The sequence below is a fragment of the Leucoraja erinacea genome, chromosome 29 (genome assembly GCF_028641065.1).
Source record: "Leucoraja erinacea ecotype New England chromosome 29, Leri_hhj_1, whole genome shotgun sequence".
Taxonomy (NCBI): Eukaryota; Metazoa; Chordata; class Chondrichthyes; order Rajiformes; family Rajidae; genus Leucoraja; species Leucoraja erinaceus.
The window spans coordinates 20,324,339-20,352,154 of record NC_073405.1 but is presented as its reverse complement, the minus strand read 5'-3'; the positions used below and the strand labels follow the sequence as shown (position 1 = coordinate 20,352,154).

The 27,816-nt window shown below is 41.7% G+C and overlaps 2 protein-coding genes across 2 annotated transcripts in view; one reads left to right on the top strand and one right to left on the bottom strand.

The window, feature by feature from the left end:
- LOC129711290 (endophilin-A2-like) overlaps window positions 1-14,591 on the top strand; it is a 69,575-nt gene extending 54,984 nt beyond the window's left edge. The window contains exons 7-9 of the mRNA XM_055658837.1: window positions 727-854; window positions 3,295-3,342; window positions 11,549-14,591. Of these exons, the coding sequence (XP_055514812.1) occupies window positions 727-854; window positions 3,295-3,342; window positions 11,549-11,745 (373 nt within the window). The 3' untranslated portion in view covers window positions 11,746-14,591. The remainder of the gene's footprint in view (window positions 1-726; window positions 855-3,294; window positions 3,343-11,548) is intronic.
- Window positions 14,592-23,982: 9,391 nt separating this feature from the next.
- Window positions 23,983-27,816, bottom strand: part of mpnd (MPN domain containing) — a 28,542-nt gene continuing 24,708 nt past the window's right edge. The window contains exons 12-13 of the mRNA XM_055658246.1: window positions 26,596-26,688; window positions 23,983-25,458 (exon numbers count right to left, since the gene is read on the bottom strand). Coding sequence (XP_055514221.1) covers window positions 25,372-25,458; window positions 26,596-26,688 — 180 coding nt within the window. The 3' untranslated portion in view covers window positions 23,983-25,371. The remainder of the gene's footprint in view (window positions 25,459-26,595; window positions 26,689-27,816) is intronic.

The following is a 27,816-nucleotide window of genomic DNA, read 5'->3' as shown; positions in this document are numbered from 1 at the left end:
CTGTTGAGAGAATTTTGAAATCTGGGGAAATTGAGGAATAGAGACATTTAACAGGAAAGTGATTGATTGTCTGTAATCTTATAACTGAGCAAATTCACATGACCACTTTACCTCATGTTCATCCTGACGTTAGAGTGTTTTGAGGATTCGGAAATCCTCCAGCATCCTCCCCCACACTCTTGAGACGAGTAACAGTATGGTGAATATAAAATGACGTAATCTGGCACAGTCAAGTATAGTGTTATCCACGATGCAATTTAAGCTGTAAAGATACATGAAAATAAAAAGTAGCAGCAGGAGTAGGCCTTTGGGCCTTACCTGCTACTCACCCACTCCAAAATGCTATTCAAACCTTCCACCCTCAACCTCAGCCTCCCCCCCCCTTCCCCCCCCCCCCCCCCCCCCCCCCCCCCCCCCCCCCCACCCCACCTTCTTTCCCACCTTCTTTCCCACAACCCTGTCCCTTCTCACCCAGTTTCATTCTGACCAATGCCATCAGTTTATCACCCCTCTCAACCCTATCACCATTCATATAATAACCAGTCTTTCTGTTTTTAGAATCAAATTGGATAACCTAACATATTAAACTGCACCTGTTATGCATTTGCCCAACATTTCTAAATCATGTTGTAGCTTCTAATGCACTCTAAGTCCATTATGTATTGTAGTGTATTCATCTTTTCATTACCATGGAGCTTGTCTGATACTACTGATTATCTCACACAGGATAAGGGATGCGTCAGGTCGTCCTAAACGGGAATACCAGCCTAAACCTAGAAGCACGTACACAGAATACGGAGAGGCAGACCATCCCAATGGAGGTTTTTCCTTCAGTGGGTCAACAAAATCACAAGGTAAGAATTATTTTCATTTTGACTATGATCAGTAAGTCGCATTTCCGAAAAATGGGTTCTTCTCAGCAAATGAAGATGTCCGTGTTTGCATACAAGTTTTTAGAGAATATTTATTGGTGGGTGTTATATGACAAGTAACCTTTGTGTCACAGAAGTGGCAAGCAATGATCATCTCCAACAAGAAAGAGTTTAAGGCATTTTGTTCACCAACTATCCTACCTTCAATATCATGGTGGTTATCATCGACCTGACACTCAACCGGACCAGGCCACATGAATATTATGTCCATAAGAGCAGTTTGTAGATGGAGCATCATATACCAGTGACTCACTTTCTGACATCCTAATTACCTCCCACCATCTATCTGCAAGGCACATGTCAGGTGCTTGATGGAATATTCTCCACTTGCCTGGATGAGCACAGCTCCAACAACTCTCAAGAAGGTCAAAACAATCCAGGCCAAAACAGCCCACTTGATAATTGAGAGAGTTCATTAGATACAGGAGCAGAATTGGTTTGTTCGACCGATCAAGTCTTCTCTGTCACTCAATCATGGCTGATCTATCTTTTTCTCTCAACCCCATTCTCTTGCCTTCTCTCCATAACCCCTGACACCCGTACTAATGGATTGAGTGCTGCATCAAATGCTCTAAACAATCATACACTGTGGTACTGGCATAGAATGGCTGCAGTGCTTTCCAAAAAAAAGTACTGCAATCACTTGCCCCAGCTACTTTCTCACTCTCTCCTGTACCAATGACCTACTGCCAAAAAGGACCAAGGCAGCAGGCTCATGGAAGCATCACCACCCATGGGTTCTGTTCCAAGTCATATTTGACAATATACAGTGCCCTCCATAATGTTTGGGACAAAGACCCATCATTTATTTATTTGCCTCTGTACTCCACAATTTGAGATTTATAATAAAATAAATCACATGTAGTTAAAGTGCACATTATCAAATTTTAATAAGGCTATTTTTATACATTTTGGTTTCACCACGTAGAAATTACAGCAGTGTTTATACATAGTCCCCCCCAATTTCAGGGCACCATAATGTTTGGGACACAGCAATGTCATGTAAACGAAAGTAGCCATGTTTAGTATTTTGTTGCATATCCTTTGCAATCACTGCTTGAAGTCTGCGATTCATGGACATCACCAGATGCTGGGTGTCTTCTGTCTTCAAGGGATCCACATTTGTCTTAACTAATTTTTTTCCCTTCACATACCTAAAGACATGTTTACTATCCTCCTTCATATTCTTGGCTAACTTACCTCCATACTTCATCTTTTCTCCCCATATTGCCTTTTTAGTTACCTTCTGTTGATCTTTAAAAGTTGCCCAATCCTCTGGCTTCCCGCTCATCTTTGCTATGTTATATGTCTTCTCTTTTATTTTTATACTGTCCTTGACATCCCTTGTCAGCCATGGTCGCCTCTTACTACCCTTAGAATCTTTCTTCCTCTTTGGAATGAAATGACACTGCATCCAGAAACAAAGTACTCATTTAACTGTTCTGCCATTTCCTTATTTCCCAATATAAATTCACCTGACTCTGACCATGAGGGACCAACATTTGTCTTCACTAATCTTTTCCTTTTCACATACCTAAATAAACTTTTACCGTCAGTTTTTTATATTCCCTACAAGCTTTCTTTCATGCTCTCCCCCCCCCCCCCCCCCCCCCCCTCTCAATTAACCCTTTTATCCTCCTCTGAATTCTAAATTTCTCCCAGTCCTCTGGTTTGCCGCTTCTTCTGGCCAATTTATATGCCTCTTCCTTGGCTTTAACACTATACTTGACTTCCGTCGTCAGCCACGGTTTAGCCGCCTTCCCAGTTTTATTCTTTCGCCAGACAGGGATGAGCAATTTCTGGAATTCATCCATGCGGCCTTTAAATCTTTTCCATTACATATCCACTTTAAGTGAAGGGAGAACTAGTTCAGACGATGACCAAGTTCTACATTTTAATTTCCCCAATTCTTTTATTTCAAAACATTTTGTATAACAGAGAGCATGTTTCTTTTTACCCTTTTGAGCTAAAGTGGAGATCTGGAACAACTTAGTAAAATGTGGGAGCTGGATGGATCTAAGATCCCTCAGTGGAGCAGCCCTTGATTGTGGGGAATGAGAGGCTTTCCCTATTTTTTGTCGTGGGTGGTGAAGAAAACAATGATAGAAAATAAGAGCAATCCTGCAAATTATACGGCAAACAGCAGAAAACGATAAATGGGTACAGACAAAACAAAAAGCCATGTCATTCTGAATTGTGGAATAATAGATCTGTGTAGAGCAAAGACAGCAAGGCATAATCAGTGATTGTCGCTAGTTAACAAAAGTTTAATCATAAATCAATAGTAGTTGGTTTACTGAATGTAGAGACTTGTATATTGCAACATTTTATAATTTTTTTGCATTAACTTTTCCATGAACAGCCTCCTTCCGTTCTGACAAGCCCAGTAGGACAAGCAGCGGATCCCCCTGTGAGTAGGGTAGATAATGCCCTTTTTTAAAGTTATGATGGATAAAAAATAATGTCATTCTCAGGAGTTGTTCATTTAGTAAGACATGATGATCATATGTTTATCATTTTCCAATGTTCTATAGACTTTGGTTCCTGTGGACTTGAGGGTAGCTAATGTAACCCCAGTTTTTAAGAAAGGAGGGAGAGAAACGGGGAATTACGGACCAGTTAGCCTTGCATCGATGGAACACAAAAATGCTGGAGAAACTCAGCGGGTGCAGCAGCATCTATGGAGCGAAGGAAATAGGCAACGTTTCGGGCCAAAACCCTTCTTCAGACTTCAGCCTTACATCGATAGTGGGTAGGTTGCTTGGAAAGCAGTGACAGGATCAGTCAAAGTTAGCATGGATTTATGAAGTAGAAATCATGCTTGACTAATCTTCTGGATTTTTTTCGTGGATGTAACCAGTAGAATGGATAAGGGAGAGAGTGGATGTGGTGTATCTGGATTTTCAAAAAGCATTTGACAAGGTCCCATTAAAAGATTAGTGTGCAAAATTAGAGCACATGGTATTGGGGGTATGGTATTGACATGGATAGAGAACTGGTTGACAGACAGGAAGCAAAAAGTAGGAATTAATGGGTCCTTTTCAGAATGGCAGGCAGTGACTAGTGGGGTGCTGCAAGGCTCAGTGCTGGGACCCCAGTTATTTACAATATACAGTGCATTCCATAATGTTTGGGACAAAGACCCATCATATATTTATTTGCGTCTGTACTCCACAATTTGAGATTTGTAATAGAATAAAATCACATGTAGTTAAAGTGCACATTGTCTGATTTATTAAAGGGTATTTTTATACATTTTGGTTTCACCATGTAGAAATTACAGCAGTGTTTATACTGAGTCCCCCCCATTTCAGGGCACCATAATGTTTGGGACATATGGCTTCACAGGTGTTTGTAATTGCCCAGGTGTGTTTAATTGCCTCCTTCATGCAGGTATAAAAGAGTTCTCAGCATCTAGTCTTTCCTCCAGTCTTTCCATCACCGTTGGAAACTGTTATTGCTGTTTATCAACATGAGGACCAAAGTTGTGCCAATGAAAGTCAAAGAAGCCATTATGAGACTGAGAAACAAGAATAAAACTGTTAGAGACACCAACCAAACCTTCGGCTTACCAAAAGCAACTGTTTGGAACATCATTAAGAAGAAAGAGAGCACTGATGAGCTTACAATTGCAAAGGGACTGGCAGGCCAAGGAAGACCCCCACAGCTGATGACAGAAGAATTATCTCTATAATAAAGCAAAAAAACCCCTACACCTGTCTGACAGATCAGAAACACTCCTCAGGAGTCAGGTGTGGATTTGTCAATGACCACTGTCCGCAGAAGACTTCATGAACAGAAATTCAGAGGCTAATTAATGGGGGGACTATGTATGCAAGATGCAAACCAATGGTTAGCCTCAAAATAGGATGGTTAGGTTACAGTTTGCCAAGAAGTACTTAAAAGAGCAATGACAGTTCTGGAAAAAGGTCTTGTGGACAGATGAGACGAAGATTACCTTATGTCAGAGTGATGGCGAGAGCAAAGTATGGAGGAGAGAAGGAACTGCCCAAGATCCAAAGCATACCACCTCATCTGTGAAACACGGTGGTGGGGATGTTATGGCCTGGGCATGTATAGCTGTTGAAGGTACAAGCTCACTTATCTTCAATTGATGATACAACTGCTGATGGTAGTAGCATAATGAATTCTGAAGTGTATAGACACATCCTAATTGCTCAAGTTCAAACAAATGCCTCAAAACTCATTGGCCGGTGGTTCATTCTACAGCAAGACAATGATCCCAAACATACTGCTAAAGCAACAAAGGAGTTTGTTGAGAATTCTTGAGTAGCCAAGTCAATCACCCAATCTGAACTCAATTGAGCATGCCTTTTATATGCTGAAGAGAAAATTGAAGGGGACTAGTCCCCAAAACGAGCACAAGCTAAAGATGGCTGCAATACAGGCCTGGTAGTGCATCACCCGAGAAGACACCCAGCAACTGGTGATGTCCATGAATCGCAGACTTCAAACAGTCATTGCATGCAAAGTTAATGCAATCTATCTATATCTTCTATCTATACTATTACTAAAACCCTCATCTTGTCCTCTTCCGGTTTGCGTTGTTTTAGAATTTGCGCAAAAACGGTACTCTATATCGCTCGGATTTTTTCGCCGCCTTACTCACTGTTCTCTGCTCCAAGCACACCAAGTTATGTTCCGATCGGTGGAATATTACAAAAGTTATGAAGGTTTAAAAATCATGAGATCATCAGATTGGTCTTCTCGCCTGTCAATCACCATGAAGGTAACGCCCCTTCTGGCACCCACTGTCAATCACCGGGGCGAAGAGAATAAAGCCCTGGAGGCGGGGATGAGTCCAGAGTCCGTGAGTAGGAGAGTTCAGAAGCCGGCAGTGAGTGAGCCCAGCCGCCCGGCCCGAGAACCGCTCAGCCGCCCAACACGAGAGCCGCCAGCCCGAGTGCCGCCCAGTCGCCCAGCACGAGAGCCCCCCCCCCCCACAACCCCTCCCCCCCCACAACCCCTCCCCTCCCACAGCCCCTCCCCCCCACAACCCCTCCCCCCCACAACCCCTCCCCCCCTACACACTCCCCCGCCCACAAACACCCCCCCCTCCCCTCCCACTCCACACCCCCCTTGTCACACATTCCCCCCTCCTCCCCTCCCCACCCCTCCCCTCCTCCCCTCCCACACATGAAGAGGAGGGGGAGGGAGTGCTGGAGGATGAGGGGAAATGAGCCGCGCCTGCACAGTTATGGGCTATGGGTGAGTGGTGGAATATTACGTTGGGGGAACAGGTTGCGTTGGGGAAACGGGTGACTGGTGGAATATTGTATTGGGGAATGGGTTGCGTTGGGGGACCAGACCTCCCGTGTGACTAGGACCCAGCGGGTCCCACTTAGTCTAGTATATTACTAAAACTCTCATCTTGTTTGCGTGCATGTGCGTGATATTCCAAAACCCCGCCAAAACGGTACACGATGGCGCTACAATTTTTGCCCCTCCAATTTCAAGCAGTCATTGCGTGCAAAGGATATGCAACAAAATACTAAACATGACTACTTTCATTTACATGATATTGCTGTTTCCCAAACATTATGGTGCCCTGAAATGGGGGGACTATGTATAAACACTGCTGTAATTTCTACATGATGAAAGCAAAATGTGTAAAAAGGACCTTTATTAAAATTTGACAATGTGCACTTTAACCACATGTGATTTTGTTTTCTATTACAAATATCATAAGACAAATAAATAAATGATGGGTCTTTGTCCCAAACATTATGTTTGGGACAAACTGCATATTAACTATTTAGACGAAGGAATTATATGTAGCATCTCCACGTTTGCGGATGGCACAAAGCTGGGTGGCAGTGTGAGATGCTAGGATGATGTTATGAGGCTGCAGGGTGACTTGGATAGGTTGGGTGAGTGGGCAGATGCATATCAGATGCAGTATAACGACGATGAATGTGAGGTTATACCGTTTAGTAGCAAGAACAAGAAGGCAGATTATTATCTGAAAGGTGTCAGATTATGAAAAGAGGTGCAACGAGACCTGGGTGTCCTTGTACATCAGTCACTGAAATTAAGCATGCAGGCACAGCAGGCAGTGAAGAAAGCAATTGGCATGTTGGCCTTCATAGAGAGATGATTTGAGTATAGGAGCAAGGAGATCCTACTGCAGTTTCCATGGCCCTGGTGAGACTACACTTGGAGTATTGTGTGCAGTTTTGGTCTCCTAATTTGAAGAAGGACATCAAGAGATATGGGGAAAAAGCAGGAACTGAGTACTGATATTGGGTGCTCAGCCATTATCATATTGAATGGTGGTGCTCGCTCGAAGGGCCGAACGGCCTACTTCTGCACATATTTTCTATGTTTCTATCTAATCAGAAACGAGAATAAAAATAGTTGCCTTGAATTGTTCAGTTGCATAATTATAAATGTCAATAAAATCAAACTGTTTCTCCCACCATTTTCCAGTGAGAGGATAGTGCTGGAAAAAATATCACTTCCATGGTGATATCATTGATTGAAATCTGAGATTCAGCGCTCTCCGCAGTGCTACTTTGGCATATTTTGCACTTTGGTATCTTCCAGACTTCCTTTCCATATGATGGTAAGGTGTAAAGACTGAGCACATTCATCCTAACTTTATCAGTCTCGTTAGTTTAGGTGTACAGGAAATGAAGCATCAAAAAATTAAGGACTAAAGAACGCTTAGAGAATTCTCAGCTGCCCCAGAGATGTTACCTGACCCACTGAGTTACTACAGCACTTTGTGTCCTTTGTATAATTCTCACATTTGATTCTAGAGGGGTAGGGGGATGTGGTCAACAAAAGTACATACTTGCTTTGACTGCACAACTTATTGATTTGTTCTTAAATCCTTGGTGCAATTACTGACTGACATTCAGGGTTTGAAACGGAGAAACATAGAACATAGGTACAGGAGTAGGCCATTCGGCCCTTCACGTCAAAACCGTCATTCCATATGATCATGGCTGATCATGTAAAATCAGTACCCCGATCTGACTTTTTCTCCATATCCCTTGATTCCCTTAGCCCTAAGAGCTAAATCTAATTCTCTCTAGAAAACATTCAGTGAATTGGCCTCCACTGCCTTCTGTGGCAGAGAATTCCACAGATTCACAACTCTGGAACATTTTGCCTGCACCTACCCTGTCCAATACTCTAAGAAATTTTATGTTTCTATAAGATCCCCTCTCATCCTAAATTCCAGTGAATACAAACCAATTCTTTCATCATACGTCCATCCCGCCATTCCCGGGAATTAACCAGGCGAACCTACACTATACTCAATAGCAAGAATGTCCTTCCTCAAATTAGCGGATCAAAATTGCACAGAATACTCCAGTACAACTCACCAGGGCCCTGTACAACTGCAGTTGGACCTCCTTGTTCCTAAACTCAAATCCTCTCACAATGAAGGCCAAAATGTCATTGGCTTTCATCACTGCCTGCTGTACATGCATGCTTACTTTCAGTGACTGATGTACAAGGACACCCAGGTCTCGTTGCACCGCCCCTTATCCTAATTTGACAACAATCGGATAACAATCTGTCTTCCTGTTCTTGCCACCAAAGTGGATAAGCTCACATTTATCCACATTGTACAGCATCTGCCATGCTTCTGCCCACTCACCCAACCTATCCAAGTTACCCTGCAGCCTCATAGCATTCTCCTCGCAGCTCACACTGTCACCCAGCTTTGTGTCATCTGCAAACTTAGAGATGTCACATTTAATTCCCTTGTCTAATTCGTTAATATATTGTAAACAACTGGGGTCCCAGCACCCCACTAGTCACTGCCTGCCATTCTGAAAAGTACCCATAATTCTTACTCTTTGCTTCATGTCTGCCAACCATTTCTTTATCCATGTCAATACCCTACCCCCAATACCATGTGCTCTAATTTTGCACACTAATCTCTTGTGTGGGACCTTGTCAAAGGTTTTTTGAAAGTCCAGATACACCACATCCACTGGCTCTCCCTTATTCATTCTACTTGTTACATCCTCAAAAAATTCCAAAAGATTAGCCAAGCATGATTTCCTCTTCATAAATCCATGCTGACTTTGGCCAATCCCATTATTGCTTTCCAAATGCACTGCTATAACATCTTTAATAATCAACTCCAGCATCTTCCCCACTATCAATGTAAGGCTAACTGGTCTATAATTCCCCGTTTTCTCTCTCCCTCCTTTCTTAAAAAAAGTGGTTACTGGCTACCCTCCAGTCCACGGGAACTGATCCAGAGTCGAGAGAATATTAAAAAATGATCACCAATGCATCCACGAATTCCAGGGTCACCTCCTTGAGTACCCTGGGATGCAGACCATCAGGCCCTGGGGATTTATCTGCCTTCAGTCCCAATAGTTTATCCCAACACCATTTTCTGACTAATGTGGATTCCCTTCAGTTCCTCCTCCCACTAGATCCTCGGTCCCCTAGTTTGCATGATGAAGTTATTGGTTTCTAAAGGTGTACAGACTTGAAGTTTAAAAACCATTGCGGTACAATATGTATTCTTCATTCTGCCACAACAGACGTTTTAAAATGTAAATTGGATTATAGAACAATGTCCTGCAACACAACCAAATTTATTGGACTTAAATAGAAACATAGAAACATAGAAATTAGGTGCAGGAGTAGGCCATTCGGCCCTTCGAGCCTGCACCGCCATTCAATATGATCATGGTTGATCATCCAACTCAGTATCCCGTACCTGCCTTCTCTCCATACCCTCTGATCCCCTTAGCCATAAGGGCCACATCTAACTCCCTCTTAAATATAGCCAATGAACTGGCCTCGATCTACCCTCTGTGGCAGAGAGTTCCAGAGATTCACCACTCTCTGTGTGAAAAAAGTTCTTCTCATCTCAGTTTTTTAAAGGATTTCCCCCTTATCCTTAAGCTGTGATCCCTTGTCCTGGACTTCCCCAACATCGGGAGCAATCTTCCTGCATCTAGCCTGTCCAACCCCTTAAGAATTTTGTAAGTTTCTATAAGATCCCCTCGCAGTCTCCTAAATTCTAGAGAGTATAAACCAAGTCTATCCAGTCTTTCTTCATAAGACAGTCGTGACATCCCAGGAATCAGTCTGGTGAACCTTCTCTGCACTCCCTCTATGGCAAGAATGTCCTTCCTCAGATTTGGAGACCAAAACTGTACGCAATACTCCAGGTGTGGTCTCACCAAGACCCTGTACAACTGCAGTAGAACCTCCCTGCTCCTATACTCAAATCCTTATTTAAATTTGCACTTAAATAATATTACAATCCTAATAATGATTAAATTTAGCCATTGGATTTCCAGGCGCATGAATCGTTACATCCTGCATATGTTGGTAATGGTGCGTTGCATTTGGTCATTAAATTACCATGTGCATCCTATTATATGTGCAGGTTATAAGTGCAGATTTATCGTATAATTAAATGCTTCAAGTTGACTCTCAAAATGTGGAGGAACAGAAAGGAGAAATGTTTGGGAGAATTTGAAAGGTGCAGAGCAACTTCCGAATAGTTACACAAGGAACTGCAGATGCTGGTTTACAGAACAAGACACAGAGTTCTGGAGTAACTCTGCAGGTCAGGCAGCATCTCTGGAGAGCAGGGATAGGCGATGTTTCGGGTCGGGGAGTTAAGGAAAAGAATGAAAACTGTTCAGGCTTGATTGCAGAAGAGGTGGATGATTTGTTGCTCAATCAGTGAGAGTGTATGAAGCAGGAGATGCAAACTGCGCCAAAGGCAGGAGATGGCTGCAAAGATTCACCTACATCTACCTGCCGCTCGTCAGACTTTGCCCTGCCCCCACCTCTCTTCCAGCTTTCTCCCAACTACTACAATCGGTCTGAAGAAGGGCTGCGTCCTGAAACGTCGCAGGTCGTTTTGAGATGCTGCCTGACCTCCTTATTGACTCCAGCATTTAATGTCTTTATCGATTTTCTCCTTTCCCATGCTGCGTTTTGACCTTGGCCAACTGTAAGTGATCTGATCTCGCTGTTTATCAGTGCTGCTCTTCAGCGAAATCTCTGAATTTCCAGATCAAATTGGCACATCTGAAATTAAGAACTAAATGAAGTGAGTTGAATGAATCCTTGTCACGCAGCTTTATAAGGTTGGTACCCCGGTGTGACTATTATCCTGCTCCCATCACTTAGCTGGAAATCCTCTTTCAGTTCATATTGCTTTGCTTCATCATACACTTGCCGAAACCCTCTCTTGGAAGTCGGAGCATTGAATGCCATCTGACGAGAATTTCACCTCCCACAGTTTTTCTTTACTGATTCAGTTGATAACTGTAATCTCTCTTTTGAGCCTTTACATTGACCTCTGCTCGTGTGCTCCAAGGTAAGTGGGAAAAATTGTCATTGTTTCTACGGTTGTTATCCAGTGACTCCCGGAAAGATTTTGAAAGAGGATATCATTACTATTATTAATACAATAATTTTAAGTCAAATATACTCCTGGATGTTTGTTATTTAAGCTTCCCTTGAATTATAAGAGCGATACCAAAGGGATTCTGCTATCTTGGAAAGCTGCACTTAAATGTTTATTTTTCGAAGGGGGAAGAATTTTGTTTTTGGGTACTATATTGCTGTTCTTAGAGAGCATTTGTCTGTTTTAGCCCACCTAGACCAACCGTGCTGCAAGGCCCTGTACGACTTTGAGCCAGAGAATGAAGGGGAACTCGGCTTCAAGGAAGGTGACACCATCACTTTGACCAATCAGATCGACGACAACTGGTATGAAGGAATGCTCCACGGCCAATCGGGCTTTTTTCCAGTCAACTATGTGGATGTGCTGGTCCCGTTACCTCAGTAAACGTGCTGAACTGGACACCGAATGCAGATGTGGAGAGGAGACTATCAACATTCCTGTATAATTTAAAACACTAGTCCACTTCCATGGGTTGTTTCTCACAGTGCAGTGTTACATTGTGTGCAAAGCATCATCATTTTTTTATTTTGAGTTGACGAATGTTATTTTTTTCTGTGTTAACTTAAGGTGCGGCTCCATTTAGTCTGCATGTATTGCAATATGGTTGTGCAAGATCAGCGTTTTGGTCATTGGATCCTTATGTTGACCAGTCCAGTACTGGTAAAGTGATTGGGCTAAAATTTGACGCTTACATTTTAGATGAAGTGGCTGTGCTGGTGTTATTGTCCCTCGTATGGTAGTGGGTAAGATAATCCTCCACTGCTCACCAATAAGATACTTTCTGTTGCATACTTTCTGCTGTGGAGTCGTGCAACCTTATGTCATCAGCAACACATTCATTTTTAAAAGTGATTTTATTTTACTGCTTTTGTTCCCAATCCACATTAAGATGGGGGGTTATATTGAAATAATTGGGTGGATCCGTTAGTCAGGCACCAACCTTTCAGCTCTGGCATCTGGATACATATTCAGCACATACTGATGGGATGAAAGCTTTCTCTGTCTGCTGACTAAAAGGGTCCTAATTAAAATGAGCTTGTCCAAGTTGAATCTAATTCAACAGCAGTAAATTGGTGGTCTCATTCAGACAGGCTCATAGGATGGCTGGGACGGGATTTGACAAATGTTGCATTGATACAATAGGTGGCACTGACTAGGAATTGGGATCTTGGTGAAGTGAGGGGTCGAGTCAGTGTTTAACCCCTTTGTGCCCAATGTTTGTTATAGTGGGTCTTTGAAATGGAAGATGTTACATTTTGTACACCTAGTAACATCCATGTAACGTTCTCAAGGAGTCTTAAGTCTGAACCTTTTTGGTTGTATTCCTTTATCTAACCCGCCACTGCATTCTGCAGGTCCATGTTTACATTAACTACCCACTGTGGAAGACCCTGAGTTGAAGATGTGCATCAAAAAAGGACTTTTGTTCCTCTCTGTTTTACATTAGACTTTTTATGAGAAAGCCCTGTCTGCTGGTTCATGACAGGCATGCCTCTAGTTAGCAGGGCAATGTTATGGTTCTATACAAATTAATCAACAATTTCCCTAGAATAGAAGGGGGGGGGGGGGGAAATCTAGCGAAGATTCTTTCTCGTGAATACTGGCCCACTGGATGAGATGAAGGACAAAACAGTATCACACTAGAAAGAATAGCTAACTCATTGTCTGTGATCAGGATTGAAGAATAGTTGAATGAAGTATCTAAGGATACCTGATTATCATGGGAGTCCACATCAGTTGGAGTCAACAATTTGATAGGAGGAAAAATGGGAGTATTTTTCAAAATAGTTTAATCTATCTGTAAATTCACTTTTCTCAATGTTAGTTGAGATTTTTCAGTGTTATTAGGATGAGCCTAAGTAATTTCATTCACATGTTTAGGGACTATTCCCAGATTGTAATGGGGTTGCAGTTGTTATTCAAAAGCTATAAATAATTAAACCAATTGGTTTATAAGTACATGTTTAAGTATTTCTGTGAACCACTTTTATATAGAAGGCATCAATAATAAACAGGCATTGAAACCAATAAGCAAAGAGCAACAGCTTGAACCTTCCATCTGCGAGCTTCTTAATGCTTTGCCTTCAGAGGTTGTCCTGCAGCATAAGTAAATAGCTATAATGTAAATGAGCAGGAATATATGTATCTGACGATACAGGATGTACCTTTTTGAAGTGGTTTATTGCCTCTACACCTAATTACAGGTGGTAGAACATGTCCATCTACTTGACTGCCGCAGTGCTGGTTGCTCTGGCAGTATTTTGATGCGTTCGCAGGTGGGTCAAACCTCAGCCCTGTTTTCTCTCCCTTCTTTGAACTAAAATAGCCTACCTCCAAATTGCTGGACTGTATGTTTAACAAAAAACCTTTCTTTGAGGTCGGAGGGTCTCTGCAACTAAAATGGCTAAAGTACATCAATAACTTTTGTACAATTTGCACATTAATAAACCTGGTGCTATGAATGCCACCTATTGGTGTCAGTGAAACAGATCTGGCATGGTCTCAGATCTGTAGTATAAGTTGGACACAATTCAGTCTTCTAGGGGAGTGTAGACTGTAAGAATGATCCTGTTGCACACTTTTCAACTTTCCTGAGCCCTCGTCCATTGCTGCTGCATCTGACTGCTCTATTTTGTTTTGATTCAGAAAAGGCTATGCAAAGTAACAAATTCAAATCTTAATTATTGTCCTTCTTTCTCCTTTTGACAAATGTATAGATAACTGGAATTAATTTTGTCTTTGGTGAGACTTGAATTGTCCCCATTATCATTTTTACAGTTTGTGACTTTTTGGCTTTCAGTGTTTAATAAGCAAATTCAAGCTTTCAGGAACTAATTCCTATTTTCACCATCGCGATGTTGATGAACTGCTACAACACGTGCTGCATGTATCTGGGAGATATTATGCTGTAGCAATCCCATATTGACACTAGCTCCTTAACACTAATCATGATGTACCATGTAACTGTCTAGTATTTTTTGAAAGTGTTGTCAACTCATCGTGACATTTAGATTTTGACCGTACCTATACTAATGCTTTATGAATTTGATCTATCTTTTGATAATTATAAAAGCCATAGGCTATAACTCAAAATATGTATCTTTTTTACTGTTTAATCCTGCATGTAGATATATGTTTAGTACAATTAAAAACTATGTATTGTTTTGTTTCAATTATGTAAAGAATAAATATAAAAGCAGGTGATACACGAGCTGGATTTCTATAAATCAACAATGGTGTTGTTTCTGAGGTTGTTGCAGTGGTTGCTTTAGACAGAAATCCAAATATAAAATGTATATTTGACATTAAATTACTTTGAAAGGAATTAAAACAGTTTAGTTTGCATTAGGCTTTAGATGGGCGGTATTCCTATCTCAGCGTCAAACAGTCTCACTCCAGGATGTGGATGTTTCTGGTTGAGATTCTTTTGGATTACTAAATCTACTAAAGGGCTATTAGAAATGCTGACTACCAAAAAACACTAGAGTAAGATCTAAGTCTTCTAATTCTGTTGCATGTAAAGAAAGCCAACTTCTTCGATGTCATGGCCAGCCATTCCCCACAACTAATAACACTAAAACATTGCAATTATCTCATTGCAGTTTATTTATTTTTTATGCCTCTACAGTCATAAGTGATAGGAGAAGAATTAGGCCATTCGGCCCATCAAGTCTACTACGCCATGCAATCATGGCTGATCAATCTCCCCCTCCTAACCCCATTCTCCTGCCTTCTCCCCATAACCTCTGACAATAGTTACTGCATCCGAACGATATTTTTTCTGAAGCACTTTCAAGATGCGGCAATGTTTCAAGGAAATGCAAGCTCTCGCTTCAAAGAGATTAGAATATTTCTGAGGCACAAATCACACACAAAACGGACAGGATGCTGTTTAACACATAAGTAGTGTAAAATTACCCAAGAGCTGTTTTATTATAATGAATGAAAGTGGTTGGAGTGAATATAAATTGCAACAGCCGTTTCAGATTGGAGGTTTCCAGTCCACAGGGAAATCAGTCCTCTTTGCCCGGCTACAGTGTTAAGAACCCAAATTGCCCAGTTGTACAGTGTAATGAACTGGATTTGATAAGGAAACTCACGGTAAATGAACCATTAGGAGGTAGTGTCCATAATAAGATAAGTTTTAATCTGCAATTTGAGAGGGAAAAGATAAAATCAGTGTGTGTCAGTATTGCAGTTGAACAAAGGGGACTATGGAGGCATGAGGGAGGAGCTGGACAAAGTTGGCTGGAAAGGGACCCTAGCAGGGATGACGGTGGAACAGCAATGCCAGGAATTTTTGGGAATAATCCAGAAGATGTAGGATCATTTCATTCCAAAGAGGAAGAAAGATTCTAAGGGGAGTAAGAGGCGCCCGTGGCTGACATGGGAAGTCAAGGGCAGTATAAAAATAAAAGAGAAGACGTATAACACAGCAAAGGTGAGCAGGAAGCCAGACTTTTAAAGAACAATAGAAGGTAACTAAAAAGGCAATACAGGGAGAAAAGATGAAGTACGATGGTAAGCTAGCCAAGAATATAAAGGAGGATAGTAAAAGCTTTGGGTATGTGAAGAGGAAAAGATTAGTTAAGACAAATGTGGGTCCCTTGAAGACAGAAACAGGTGAATTTATTATGGGGATCAAGGAAATGGCATACGGGTTGAACAGGTACTTTGAATCTGTCTTCACTAAGGAAGACACAAACAATCTCCCAGAAGTCCTGGGTGACGGAGGAACTGAAGGAAATTCACATTAGTCAGGAAATTGTGTTGGGTAGACTGATGGGACTGAAGGCTGATAAATCCCCAAGACCTGATGGTCTGCATCCCAGGGTACTCAAGGAGGTGGCTCTAGAAATCGTGGACGCGTTGGTGATCATTCTCTAATGTTCAAAAGATTCTAGATGAATTCCTGTGGATTGGAGGGTAGCTAATGTTATCCCACATTTTAAGAAAGGAGGGAGAAAGAAAACGGAATTATAGACCAGTTAGCCTGACATTGGTCTTTGGGAAGATGTTGGATTCAATAATTAACCATGTAATAACACCTCATTTGAATAACAGTAACAGGATCGGTGCTGGGACCGCAGCTATTTACAATATACAATAATAATTTAGATGAAGGAATTAAAATAGAAAATTTGCAGATGATATAAACTGGGTGGCAGTGTGAACTGTGAAGAGGATGCTATGAGGATGCAGGATGACTTGGATAGGTTGGGTGAGTGGGTGGATGCATGGCAGATGCAGTATAATGTGAATAAATGTGAGGTTATCCACTTTGGTGGCAAGAACAAGAAGGCAGCTTATTATCTGAATGGTGTCAGATTAGGAAAAGGGGAAGTGCAGCGAGACCTGGGTGTCCTTGTACATCAGTCACTGAAAGTAAGCATGCAGGTACAGCAGGCAGTGAAGAAAGCTAATGGCATGTTGCCCTTCAAAACAAGAGGATTTGAGTATTGGAGCAAAGAGGTCCTTCTGCAGTTGTACAGGGCCCTGGTGAGAACACACCTGGAGCATTGTGTGCAATTTTGGTCTCCTAATTTGAGGAAGGACATTCTTGCTATTGAGGGATGGGGGGACTGTCATATGATGAAATAATGGAACGACTGGGCTTGTATTCACTGGAATTTAGGTTGAGAGGGGATCTTATAGAAACATAAAATGATTAAGGGATTGGACAAACTAGATTCAAGAAAAATGTTCTCGATGTTGGGGGAGTCCAGAACCAGAGTTTAAGAATAAGGGGTAGGCCATTTAGAACTGAGATGAGGACAAACTTTTTCACCCAGTTGTGAATTTGTAGAATTCTCTGCCACAGAAGGCAGTGGAGGCCAATTCACTGGATGCATTCAAAATAGTCAGATAGAGCTCTAAGGGCTAGCGGAATCAAGGGATATGGGGAAAAGGCAGGAAAGGGGTATTGATTTTGGATGATCAGCTATAATCACATTGAATGGCGGTGCTGACTTGAAGGGCCGACTGGCCTACTCCTGCACCTATTTTCCATGTGTCTATGTACAGTGTGCTACACTTTAAGAAGGTGATTATGTTTGGCACCAAAGTAGCTTCCAGTCAGAGTGACTCATTAATCAGACCTACCAGAGATTAACTTCTATTGTTTGCAATGGCTGTGAGTGAAACAAATATGGACACATCTAACCACTAATACTAATTTTCTGTTTTTATTCCCAGCCAGAGTAAGCAGTAGTTATTTCTGTGGGATACCAAGTACTATTCTTCTGTGGTTAGAGTGGATTGGAAATGAATAGATTAATGAATGCCAAACTCATCACTGACATCGGCGGCACGGTGGCGCAGCAGTAGAGTTGCTGCCTTACAGCGCTTGTTGTGCCGGAGACCCGGGTTCGATCCCAGCTACAGGTGCTGTCTGTACGGAGTTTGTATGTTCTCCCCGTGACCGCATGGGTTCTCTCCGAGATCTTTGGTTTCCTCCCACACTCCAAAGATGTACAGATTTGTAGTTTAATTGACTTGGGTTTGTATACTTGGTATACGTGTAAATTGTCCCCAGTGTGCGTAGGCTTGTGTTAATGTGCAGGGATCACTGGTCGATGCGGACTCAGTGGGCCCGAAGGGCATGTTTCCGCGCTATACCTCTAAGCTAATCAAGGATAGTACATTATTACTGCACTGGTTCTGCCAACCCTTCTGAACGACTACTCTGGTATCGACCTCCAGACATATCATTTTAGAGAACAAAAATTGTGCTACTTTAATAGCTAATTGCATCACATGCAGTCACTGGAAATAAATTACTTTGACGTGTTATCAAAAAGCATTTGATCATTTCATTTGTATCTTGGGATAGAGATTTACAATTTCTGAGTTTGATGCATATTTTCATTCTGCTGGGGATCTTGAGTAACTGTACCCAAGTGACTACTCCAAGAAGAGAAAAATGCCACGCTTTACTTTTCCAAATATCTCTGTTCCATCAAAAATATCAAATGCAGGCCTACATCAGCACATTTTTAAATCAGTCCAAATATTGGTCATTTGTTATTATTGTAGCTTGGAAATGGCTGACATTTAAATTGGCCAGAGTCCTGCATGTCAGTGCTTTGAGGTTGGTTGGCTGGCTGTAGCTAGCTTGCACATCACAGGGAGAAGTTCAATTGAATGCCTGATCTTACAGCCTTTGAATCGCAAGCATTAGTAACCTGTAAGACCCGTGAGTCAAAGATAATTTTGTCTTCCTGGTCGGAGAAAAGGTTTTAAACATCTATGACCAGTTGTGTAGTGATTGTAATTTCAGTCTCACTGCTGCCTGTCTTTCACTTGCATGCTTTCTCAATTGAATATAAATAAGCCTTATGACTCAAACTTATTGAAGCTCTGCCCATACTAGATTGAATGGCGAGTGGGTGTGGACTGTATTTGTAAGTGGCAATAGTAAAAATGCTCCTCTCACCAGAAGTTTAAAAGCCTCTTCCATGAAAACAATAGTTTGTTTGTAATTTGTGACTTTCAGTGTATTACAAATTCAGTTTTAAAGATTTTATTTCTGGATCATTAAATTACAAAGCTCTTTTGTTTAGGGTTTCAGCACTGGGTATGCATATTCTTCTGTTTCTAGACAGAGGCCTTGTTTGAGGTCTGCGATCCTGGGAGCTGCCTTCTTTGCCCAGTTCTGTCCTTTTCATCCAGTAATCTTAATAAAGATCTCCTAGGTCAGTTTCACTCTGAGCAGTTAATTAGCCAAGCAGGCTATCGTTAAAAAAAAAAAAACCTCGATTGAACCATAGTTCAGTTACGTGGAAGTTCAGACTTTCCATATGTGTAATAGCAACTCTTGGGAAAACTGGATCACTTTTTCACTTCATGTTGGCTGCAATGCCGAACGTGCTCTGCTGAATTCCCATTAGGTTCCTGGAGTCAGGAAAGACAGCTGGGGGAAAATTGCTAACAGTTAACTGGATTAAATCCAGATTTCCAATCCAAAAGGAAAAGTAATTTAAAGATTTGAAAGTATTTACTAGTTTTGTGCAATGATGATGTTTAAATGCAGACCAGGAACTCCTTATCTTTTTAGTCTGTATTAGCTCAAAATATGTGTAACTATAGTCATATGCATCTCTATTGCAAATGTAACTCGAATCGAGTGTGGATTTTCAAAACCATTTTATTAATGAAAACTAAAACTTACAAAAAAATTTAAATTTGAAACAGGTCTACATCTGGATCCTTTCTACAACATAATTTTTTTTATGAATATTTACAACAGTTTTACATTAAATTCACAGTCAATTCAGTACAAGTAGATTAACCAAGATACGCTTGAAATGACGGCAGATGTGTAAATAGGTCTGTTGTTTCTTCGAAGATTGCTTTTTAATGGGCGTTTTGCAACTAATGCTAGGCACAATGTTTATAATCTCTTCTGTTTTCATTAAGGTGAGGGACATAGCATTAATCATACTCCAAACTGCACACTGTGGAAAATAAAGCTGCTACCCCTTTCCAGTAAGACATCTCAAACTCCTGCATTGGGCCAGTGTAACATTATCACATCAGCTTCGTGTGAGATTTCTGAATCTTCCCATTGTGGCATAGTTAGCAATAGTTGTCTGTTCCCTGCATCTGCTGCACAATCACAAGTGCTCTTTCCATAACTTGTTTCTTAACTGCATTACTCTTAGTTTTAATTTATTCTAAAACTAAAATATACTAGAACCAATTAAAACTAAACATAGTCACACATGGACATAGACCAATTGGCCCAGAGTTGGTGCTGACCATCAAGTATCCATTTACATAAATCCCATTTTATTCTCTCAACGTTGCTACCAGCATTCACCGTTATCCCCTCATGTTCCAATACTTGCTTAATTTACCTTAACATTTAACCTACCAGGGTGCATGCCTCTGCAGTGTGGCTGGATACCCACGTGGTTATGGAGAATGCCCACACTCCACAAAGACTGAAATGGAGGTCAAGATTGAACCCAAGTCACTGGAACTTTGAGGCAGTAGCTCTGATGTGTAGGAAGGAACCACAGATGCTGGTTTACACTGAAGATAGATGCAAAATGCTGGAGTAACTCAACGGGACAGACAACATCTCTGGATAGAAGGAATGGGTGATGTTTCGGGTCAAGACCCTTCCTCAGTAGCTCTATCAGCCTCACCGCAACCTCACTGCTACCTCAAATTCCAATTGAATTACCACTTTGAAGTCAGGATATATGATATCAAAATATGGTCTGAACATGAGGATGTTCTTAATGAGTGCACGAGTAAATCAGCTTCACTAGTAGCTGAGATTGAAAATAATATATTTGAATTTCTATTAACGACATCTCAGAAGCAAGATGTCCAGCTTTTTATAAAGATGTCTTCCTCACCATGAATGCCCAATTTCACTCCTGTTTTCACCCATTGTCAAAGGTAACAGGATAATGACTGGCTGATTTATTTCTGACTAATGCAGGCTAGAAAAAGTTCTCATAACAGCATAGTTGGCTTTGTACTTCTCAGCTTATTCATTGGCATTGGGTACGTGTGGGGTGGAATGGGGAGGGCAATCTTTAACTAAGTGTCTTAGGTGGTCATAATCTTAAGACTGAACACTGAGTTTTTATATCATCCAGCTAGTGCACTAAAGGACATCTGAAGATGGATTCACTGTGATAAATAAGAACAGAAGGAGTTGCTTGAGAATACCACATAGTCCACACCCCACACACATTCCAGAAATAAACTAAGTAAATAATGTGGAAAACTGCTCATGTTTACTAATACTGTGTTCTGATTGCTTTGATATTATGTATCTCTGCTATGTTCACACTATGAAATATGCAGATAAAAGATGAGCTACAAATGTTTCCCCATTCTCTGGCACGGACACTAAAAGCTCTTGTGCTTTCCCTTCTTACTTAAATTGAGATCTTGTGGCGTGTGGCATCCATGTGTTTCCTGGTTGCCATGTCTCACTCTTTGGCATCCCACCTTGTCTTTCTTCACCTTTAATCAACATCATACAATTCTGGCATCAAATATGGTTGAAAAAAAGCATGCAAGGTCGTTCAATTGCTGCCACAGAACAGCCAATTGGGCGCAGCAGTGCCATCTGGTGGTCAATTAAATTGCTTTCCCTCACGTTGGGTTATTTTTGGTGTTTGTGGCTGTGGGACTAGAATCCTGTAACACAAACACCCTATGCATATTACATCAGTTTCAAGAAAAGAACATTTTGAATGGATTGAGTGTGTGAAATAATAGATTTTGCTTCATAATACTGGGAAAGTGCATGTGTCTCGGAACTGGGGTGCAGCAGTTAGTGCTGCTGCCTCTCAGTGCCAAAGACCCAGGTTTAATCCCAACCTTCGGTGAAAACTGTCTGGAGTTCCTTCCACGTACTAAAGAAATGCAGGTAGTGGCAAAAGAATTAAAGGAAAGTTAATGGGTGCATAAGATCATACTGCAGGTTTACAGAAAAAAACCACCAAGAATGGGGTTGCTCTGCTGGAAGTAAGTCACAGTATTTTAAAGTTGAATCAGCAGAAAAATAGTTTGAGGCATACAGAGACTCATTTGAATTGATCAACAATGTCTTCATGTAAAGATTGTACTAGCATCCAAGCTATTACCAGTTTAGATATACAGTGCAATCAGAAAGCATTCAGACCCCTTCACCTTTTCCACATTTTGTTACGTTACATCCTTATTTTAAAATGGATTAAAACATTTTTTTTTATCATCAATCTACACACAATACCGCAGAATGCAGAAGCGAAAACAGGTGTTTAGAAATGTTTGCAAAGTAATTAAAAATGAATAACTGATATCACATTTACATAAGTATTCAAGACACTTTGCTACGACACTCAAAATTGAGCTTAAGTTCATCCTGTTTCCATTGATTATCCTTGAGATGTTTCTACAACTTGGAGGCCACCAGTGGTAAATTAAATTGATTGGACATGATTTGGAAAAGCACACGCCTGTCTATATAAGGTCCCACAGTTGACAATGCATGTCAGAACAAAAACCAAGCCATGAACACGAAGGAATTGTCCGTAGACATCCAAGACAGGATTGTGTCGAGACACAGATGTGGGGAAGGGTTATAAAACAATCTCTGCAGCATTGCTGGTCCCTTAGAGCCCAGTGGACTCCATCATTCTTAAAAGGATGAACTTTGGAACCACCAGGACTCTTCATAGAGCTGGCTGCCCGGCCAAACTGAGCAATCGGGGTAGAAGGGCCTTAGTTAGGGAGGTGACCACAAACCCGATGGCCACTCTGACAGAGCACCAGAGTTCCTCTGTGGAGATGGGCGAACCTTCCAGAAGGACAACTATATCTGCAGCACTCTACCAATCAGGTCTTTATGGTAGAGTGGCCAGACGGAAGCCACAGTAAAAGGCACATGACAGCCCGCTTGGAGTTTGCCAAAAGGCACCTAGAGGACTCTCAGACTATAAGAAACAAAATTCTCTGGTCTGATGAAACCAAGATTGAACTCTTTGGCCTGAATGCCAAGCGTCATGTCTGGAGGAAACCAGGCACCGCTCATCACCTGGCCAATACCATACCTACGGTGAAGCATGGTGGTGGCGGCATCATGCTGTGGGGATGTTTTTCAGCAGCAGGAACTGGGAGACTCGTCAGGATCCTGGGAAAGATGAACGGAGCAAAGTACAGAGAGATGCTTGATGAAAACCTGCTCCAAAGAGTTCTGGATCTCGGACTGGGGTGGAGGTTCACCTTCCAACAGGACAACGACCCTAAGCACACAGCCAAGACAACGCAGGAGTGGCTTCGTGACAAGTCTGTGAATGTCCTTGAGTGGCCCAGCCAGAGCCGGACTTGAACCCGATTGAACATTTCTGGAGGGACCTGAAAATAGCTGTGCATCGATGCTCCCCATCCAACCTGACAGAGCTTGAGAGGATCTGCAGAGAAGAATGGGAGAAATTACCCAAATACAGGTGTGCCAAGCTTGTAGCGTCATACCCAAGAAGACTTGAGGCTGTAATCGCTGCCAAAGGTGCCTCAATAAAGTACTGAGTAAAGGGTCTGAATACTTATGGGAATGTGATACTTCAGTTATTTTTAATTACTTTGCAAAAATTTCTAAACATCTGTTTTCGCTTCTTCCTTCTGGGATATTGTGTGTAGATTGATGATAAAAAAAAAAAGAATGTAATCCATTTTAAAATAAGGCTGCAGCGTAACAAAATGTGTAAAAAGTGAAGGGGGTCTGAATACTTTGTGAATGCCCTGTACTTGTCCAGCTGGGTTTGTGACTAAAGCAGCTTTCAATGAACATCAGCTTTGATGATATGACTTCATTTTACTTTGCACGATTCAGGCGGTTTAATACAAGTATGCCATAAATACTGACTGTACTTAGAACTGTGCCTCCAATGTCCTCCACATTCCTGTCCACTTCCCAAAAAAAACACCACTTAGCAGTTGTGTTTAAGAAGGAACTGCAGATGCTGGAAAATTGAAGGTACACAAAAATGCTGGAGAAACTCAGCGGGTGCAGCAGCATCTATGGAGCGAAGGAAATAGGCAACGTTTCGGGACGAAACGTTGCCTATTTCCTTCGCTCCATAGATGCTGCTGCACCCACTGAGTTTCTCCAGCATTTTTGTGTATCAACACTTAGCAATTGTTAAACTCAACTCCTGGCATCCCACATATATGATGTTGCTTTTGTTCCTTCCACTGTCCTGCTGCTCCCAGCCACATCCCTGCTCCCAGCCACTGTGCTCAGCTAGATGCTTGATGGATGCGAAACCAGCTTTTAGGAAGCGACTAATCTGCTGCGGTTCCAATAGGAAAAGGGAAGCAGCTTCCAAGACCTAACCTCTCTCCACATGGCAGTGTGACCATTTCGTTTAGTTTAGAGATACAGCGCGGAAACAGGCCCTTCGGCCCACCAAGTCCGCGCCGACCAGCGATCCCCAAACACTAACGCTATCCTACACATTTAGGACAATTTACAATTTTCCCAAAAGCCAATTAAGCTACAATTAAACGTGTACGTCTTTGGAGCGTGGGAGGAAAGTAGAGCACCGGGAGAAAGCCCACACGGTCATGGGGAGAAGGTACAATCTCCGTAGGGACAGCATCTGTAGTCAGCGGCAGCTGTATCGCTGCACCACCGTGCTCTGGGTTCATTAAGTCTGTATCGGCGAACGTGAATAGTCAATAAAATGAGAGCACATTAAGTTAGAAGGTCGACGTGCTCAGAGGAGAGCAAGGAGTAGTTGGGAAGACTTGGGTTAGTGTCACACAATTATTTGGGCGTCATCCTGTTGCGGTTTGCTGGTGTTTTATCTCTCCAGCTGCAGAAGGTCCTGAACTCATCCATGCCCACAGTGCGAAAGAACAAATATAGGAAAACTCCCTCCTGGCTATGCTGACAGTTGTAGATGTAATTCAACATTAGTTTAAACCATGCAGATGTCTAAGTCTTTTTTAAAATACTAAACAACTCTACCACTCCAACTTTTAGAACAATGCAGGCAATTCTCCCCAGCCCATCCCACCCGAATGCCAGTAACTACTACTATGTAAATATCTTGGCTTGCGGCTCCTGCCCTGTCCCCAGCACCCTTCAACAAGCGAGCTTTAACCTCTTCATCCAATTCATCAATGCGTTTCCAACTCAACCTGCAGGCACGCAGAAGTACAAGACACAGGACGGTAGCACGAAAGGAATAGGGATTAAATAAATCACTCCCCATATTTCTACAATACATTACGTGACTGTAGTATCACTGAGGATCTCAGCATTTTGTTGTCTCAATGCTCACCATCATCTCATCATGGTTAGACACCCACCAGCCACAATCTTGAACTGGTCTCAATCTTTGCTTTTTGTCTCTATCACAAAAAACTATTCAAAACAGAAAACACTAAACAATCACATTTGGTGACGTCTTTCCGCATTCACCATTCTCAGTTCCTGCTCTTTTTTTTTCCAGTTTTATTCCTTTTCAGTGTTGCCAACGGTCCATCTGAGGTTAACTAACTGCAGGCCTCCAGCTGATTATAAATGTGTTCCAGAACTTTAAAAGAACTTTGGTCCTTTGGTGTTTTATTGGCCAAGGAACCCTTTAATACAAAACATGAGAAATATTAATAATTCACCAGATTCAACTGAAATAAAAGGTTGAAAGCAATGTGCATCTTAAAGCACCTTGAGGACATTAAAGTTGCCATACAAATGCACCCTTTAACACCCATGCCTTTATTACGATTTAGATTAGAGATACAGCGCGGAAACCAGGCCCTTCAGCCCACCGAGTACGTGCTGACCAGCGATCTCCGCACACTAACACTTTCATACACACATTAGGGACAAATGATAATTTTATGAAGCCAATTAACATACAAACCTGTACGTCTTTGGAGTGTGGGAGGAAACTGGAGCTCCTGGAGAAAACTTACACAGGTCACGGGGAGAACGTACAAACTCCCTACAGACAGCACCCGTAGTCAGAATCGAACCCGGGTCTCTGGCACTGTAAGGCAGCAACTCTACCGCTGTGCCACCGTGCCAATATTGATATGTACAATAAGAATGGAAATGTAAAGCCACATTTCAAGAATGTGTGGCCATTTTATTTGCTGTAGGATAATCTCTCCTCTGAAAGAATGGATCAACTGGGCTTATATTCACTGGAATTTAGAAGGATGAGAGGGTATCTTTTAGAAACATATAAAATTCTTCAGTGATTGGACAGACTAGGTGCAGGAAATATTTTCCCCGATGTTGGGGGAGTCCAGAACTAGGGGTCACAGTTTAAGAATAAGGGGTAGGTCATTTAGGACTGAGATGAGGAAAAATGTTTTCACCCAGAGAGTTGTGAATCTGTAGAATTCTCTACCACAGAAGGCAGTGGAGGCCAGTTCATGGATGTATTCAAGAGAGAGTTAGATATGTCTCTTAGGACTAATGGAAGCAAAGGATATGGGGAGAAAGCTGATTTTAGATGATCAGCCATGATCATATTGAATTGCGGTGCTATCTCGAAAGGCCAAATGGCCTACTCCTGCACCTATTTCTTGTTTCTATAACATTTCTTGCACAAAGCCTGTGCCCAACATAAAATACTGATAATCTACAATGAAAAATACCACATTGGATGTTTTCTAAATCCACATTAACTGCATGACACACCCAAATATCTCATCCAGATCCCCAAATACATTTAAGGAATATTCAAAAAAAAAAATATATATACTTACTTTAACTTTGTCTAAATATGTTGTCTGCTCATTCCATTTGTCTTTGAACTTTACAATGTCTGAAGCGGTTTTGTAATACTCCAGGAGCAGCATCTATCAAGAAAATCGTAGAAAAACCTAACATTATTAAAACTGTCTTCACCCTCAACTTTGCCCCTTTCAGTGTGTTCATGTTGAATGTGTGTGCTTTTTCATTGCATTACTTTACTGATGTTATGTTCTGTAAGTGACGAAGAAACAATTTGGATCTCTGTGCACATTGATGGAAAAATAGGGCTGAAAATTGACACCATAGCAACTTAACAGCTCATATCAACCATTTAGGCTTCTAGTTGTGTCTTGGTAAGAACAATTGGATTCATCCTTACACCCCCATTTTAGTCCATAACCTCAAGTTATCTGTCCAACCCACTTCTAATTTTTTTTATGGCTTTAGCATCAATCAGGATGTTTCCCAAAAACATTGTCTCAAAAAGATTCTCAAGAGTGCATGGAAACTAACAGCCCAACCAGTGATCACCCATCTGTATTAATCCCTTCTTCTAGCACTTGGCCCATTGCCTTCCATGTCTGGGTGATATGTGCTGCTCTAGATACTTCTTCAATGCCATCAGTCCATCTGCTTCCATCTCTCTCTTTGGCAGTGTATTCCAGATACTCTTGGGTGAAAAATGTCCCCCATCAGAACCTAAATTACTACCCCTTTACCCTACGTCTAAATCTTCTAGCTCAGACTCTGATGAGGAGAGATCTTTCCTGCAGCCTATCGTATCTATACCCCTTTGTAATTTTACAATTGTAAATCATGTCCTCTCTTAACCTTCTCTGCTCCAAGAAAAACACCGTTTCCTGTCTCTCGTCGTCACAAAACCGCTCCATTCCAGGCGTCGTCATTGAACGTAGAACATACAGCACAGGAATAGACCCTCAGTCCACCATCTCTGCGCCAATCTAACTAATTCCATCGGCCTGCACATGTATGGCTCTCTATTCCCATCTTGTTCAAGTGTCTGCTTAAACGCCTCTAATCATTGCTCTCACGTCTGTTTCTCCTACCTCCCCTGGCAGAGTGTTCCAGGCACCTACCACCCTCTATGTGGAAAAAAAAACTAACCACATAAATCTTCTTTCAACTTTTCGTCTCTCACCTTAAACCTATGCCCTCTAGTATTTAAAAATGTTGGAGAAACTCAGCGGGTGAGGCAGCATCTATGACGTTTT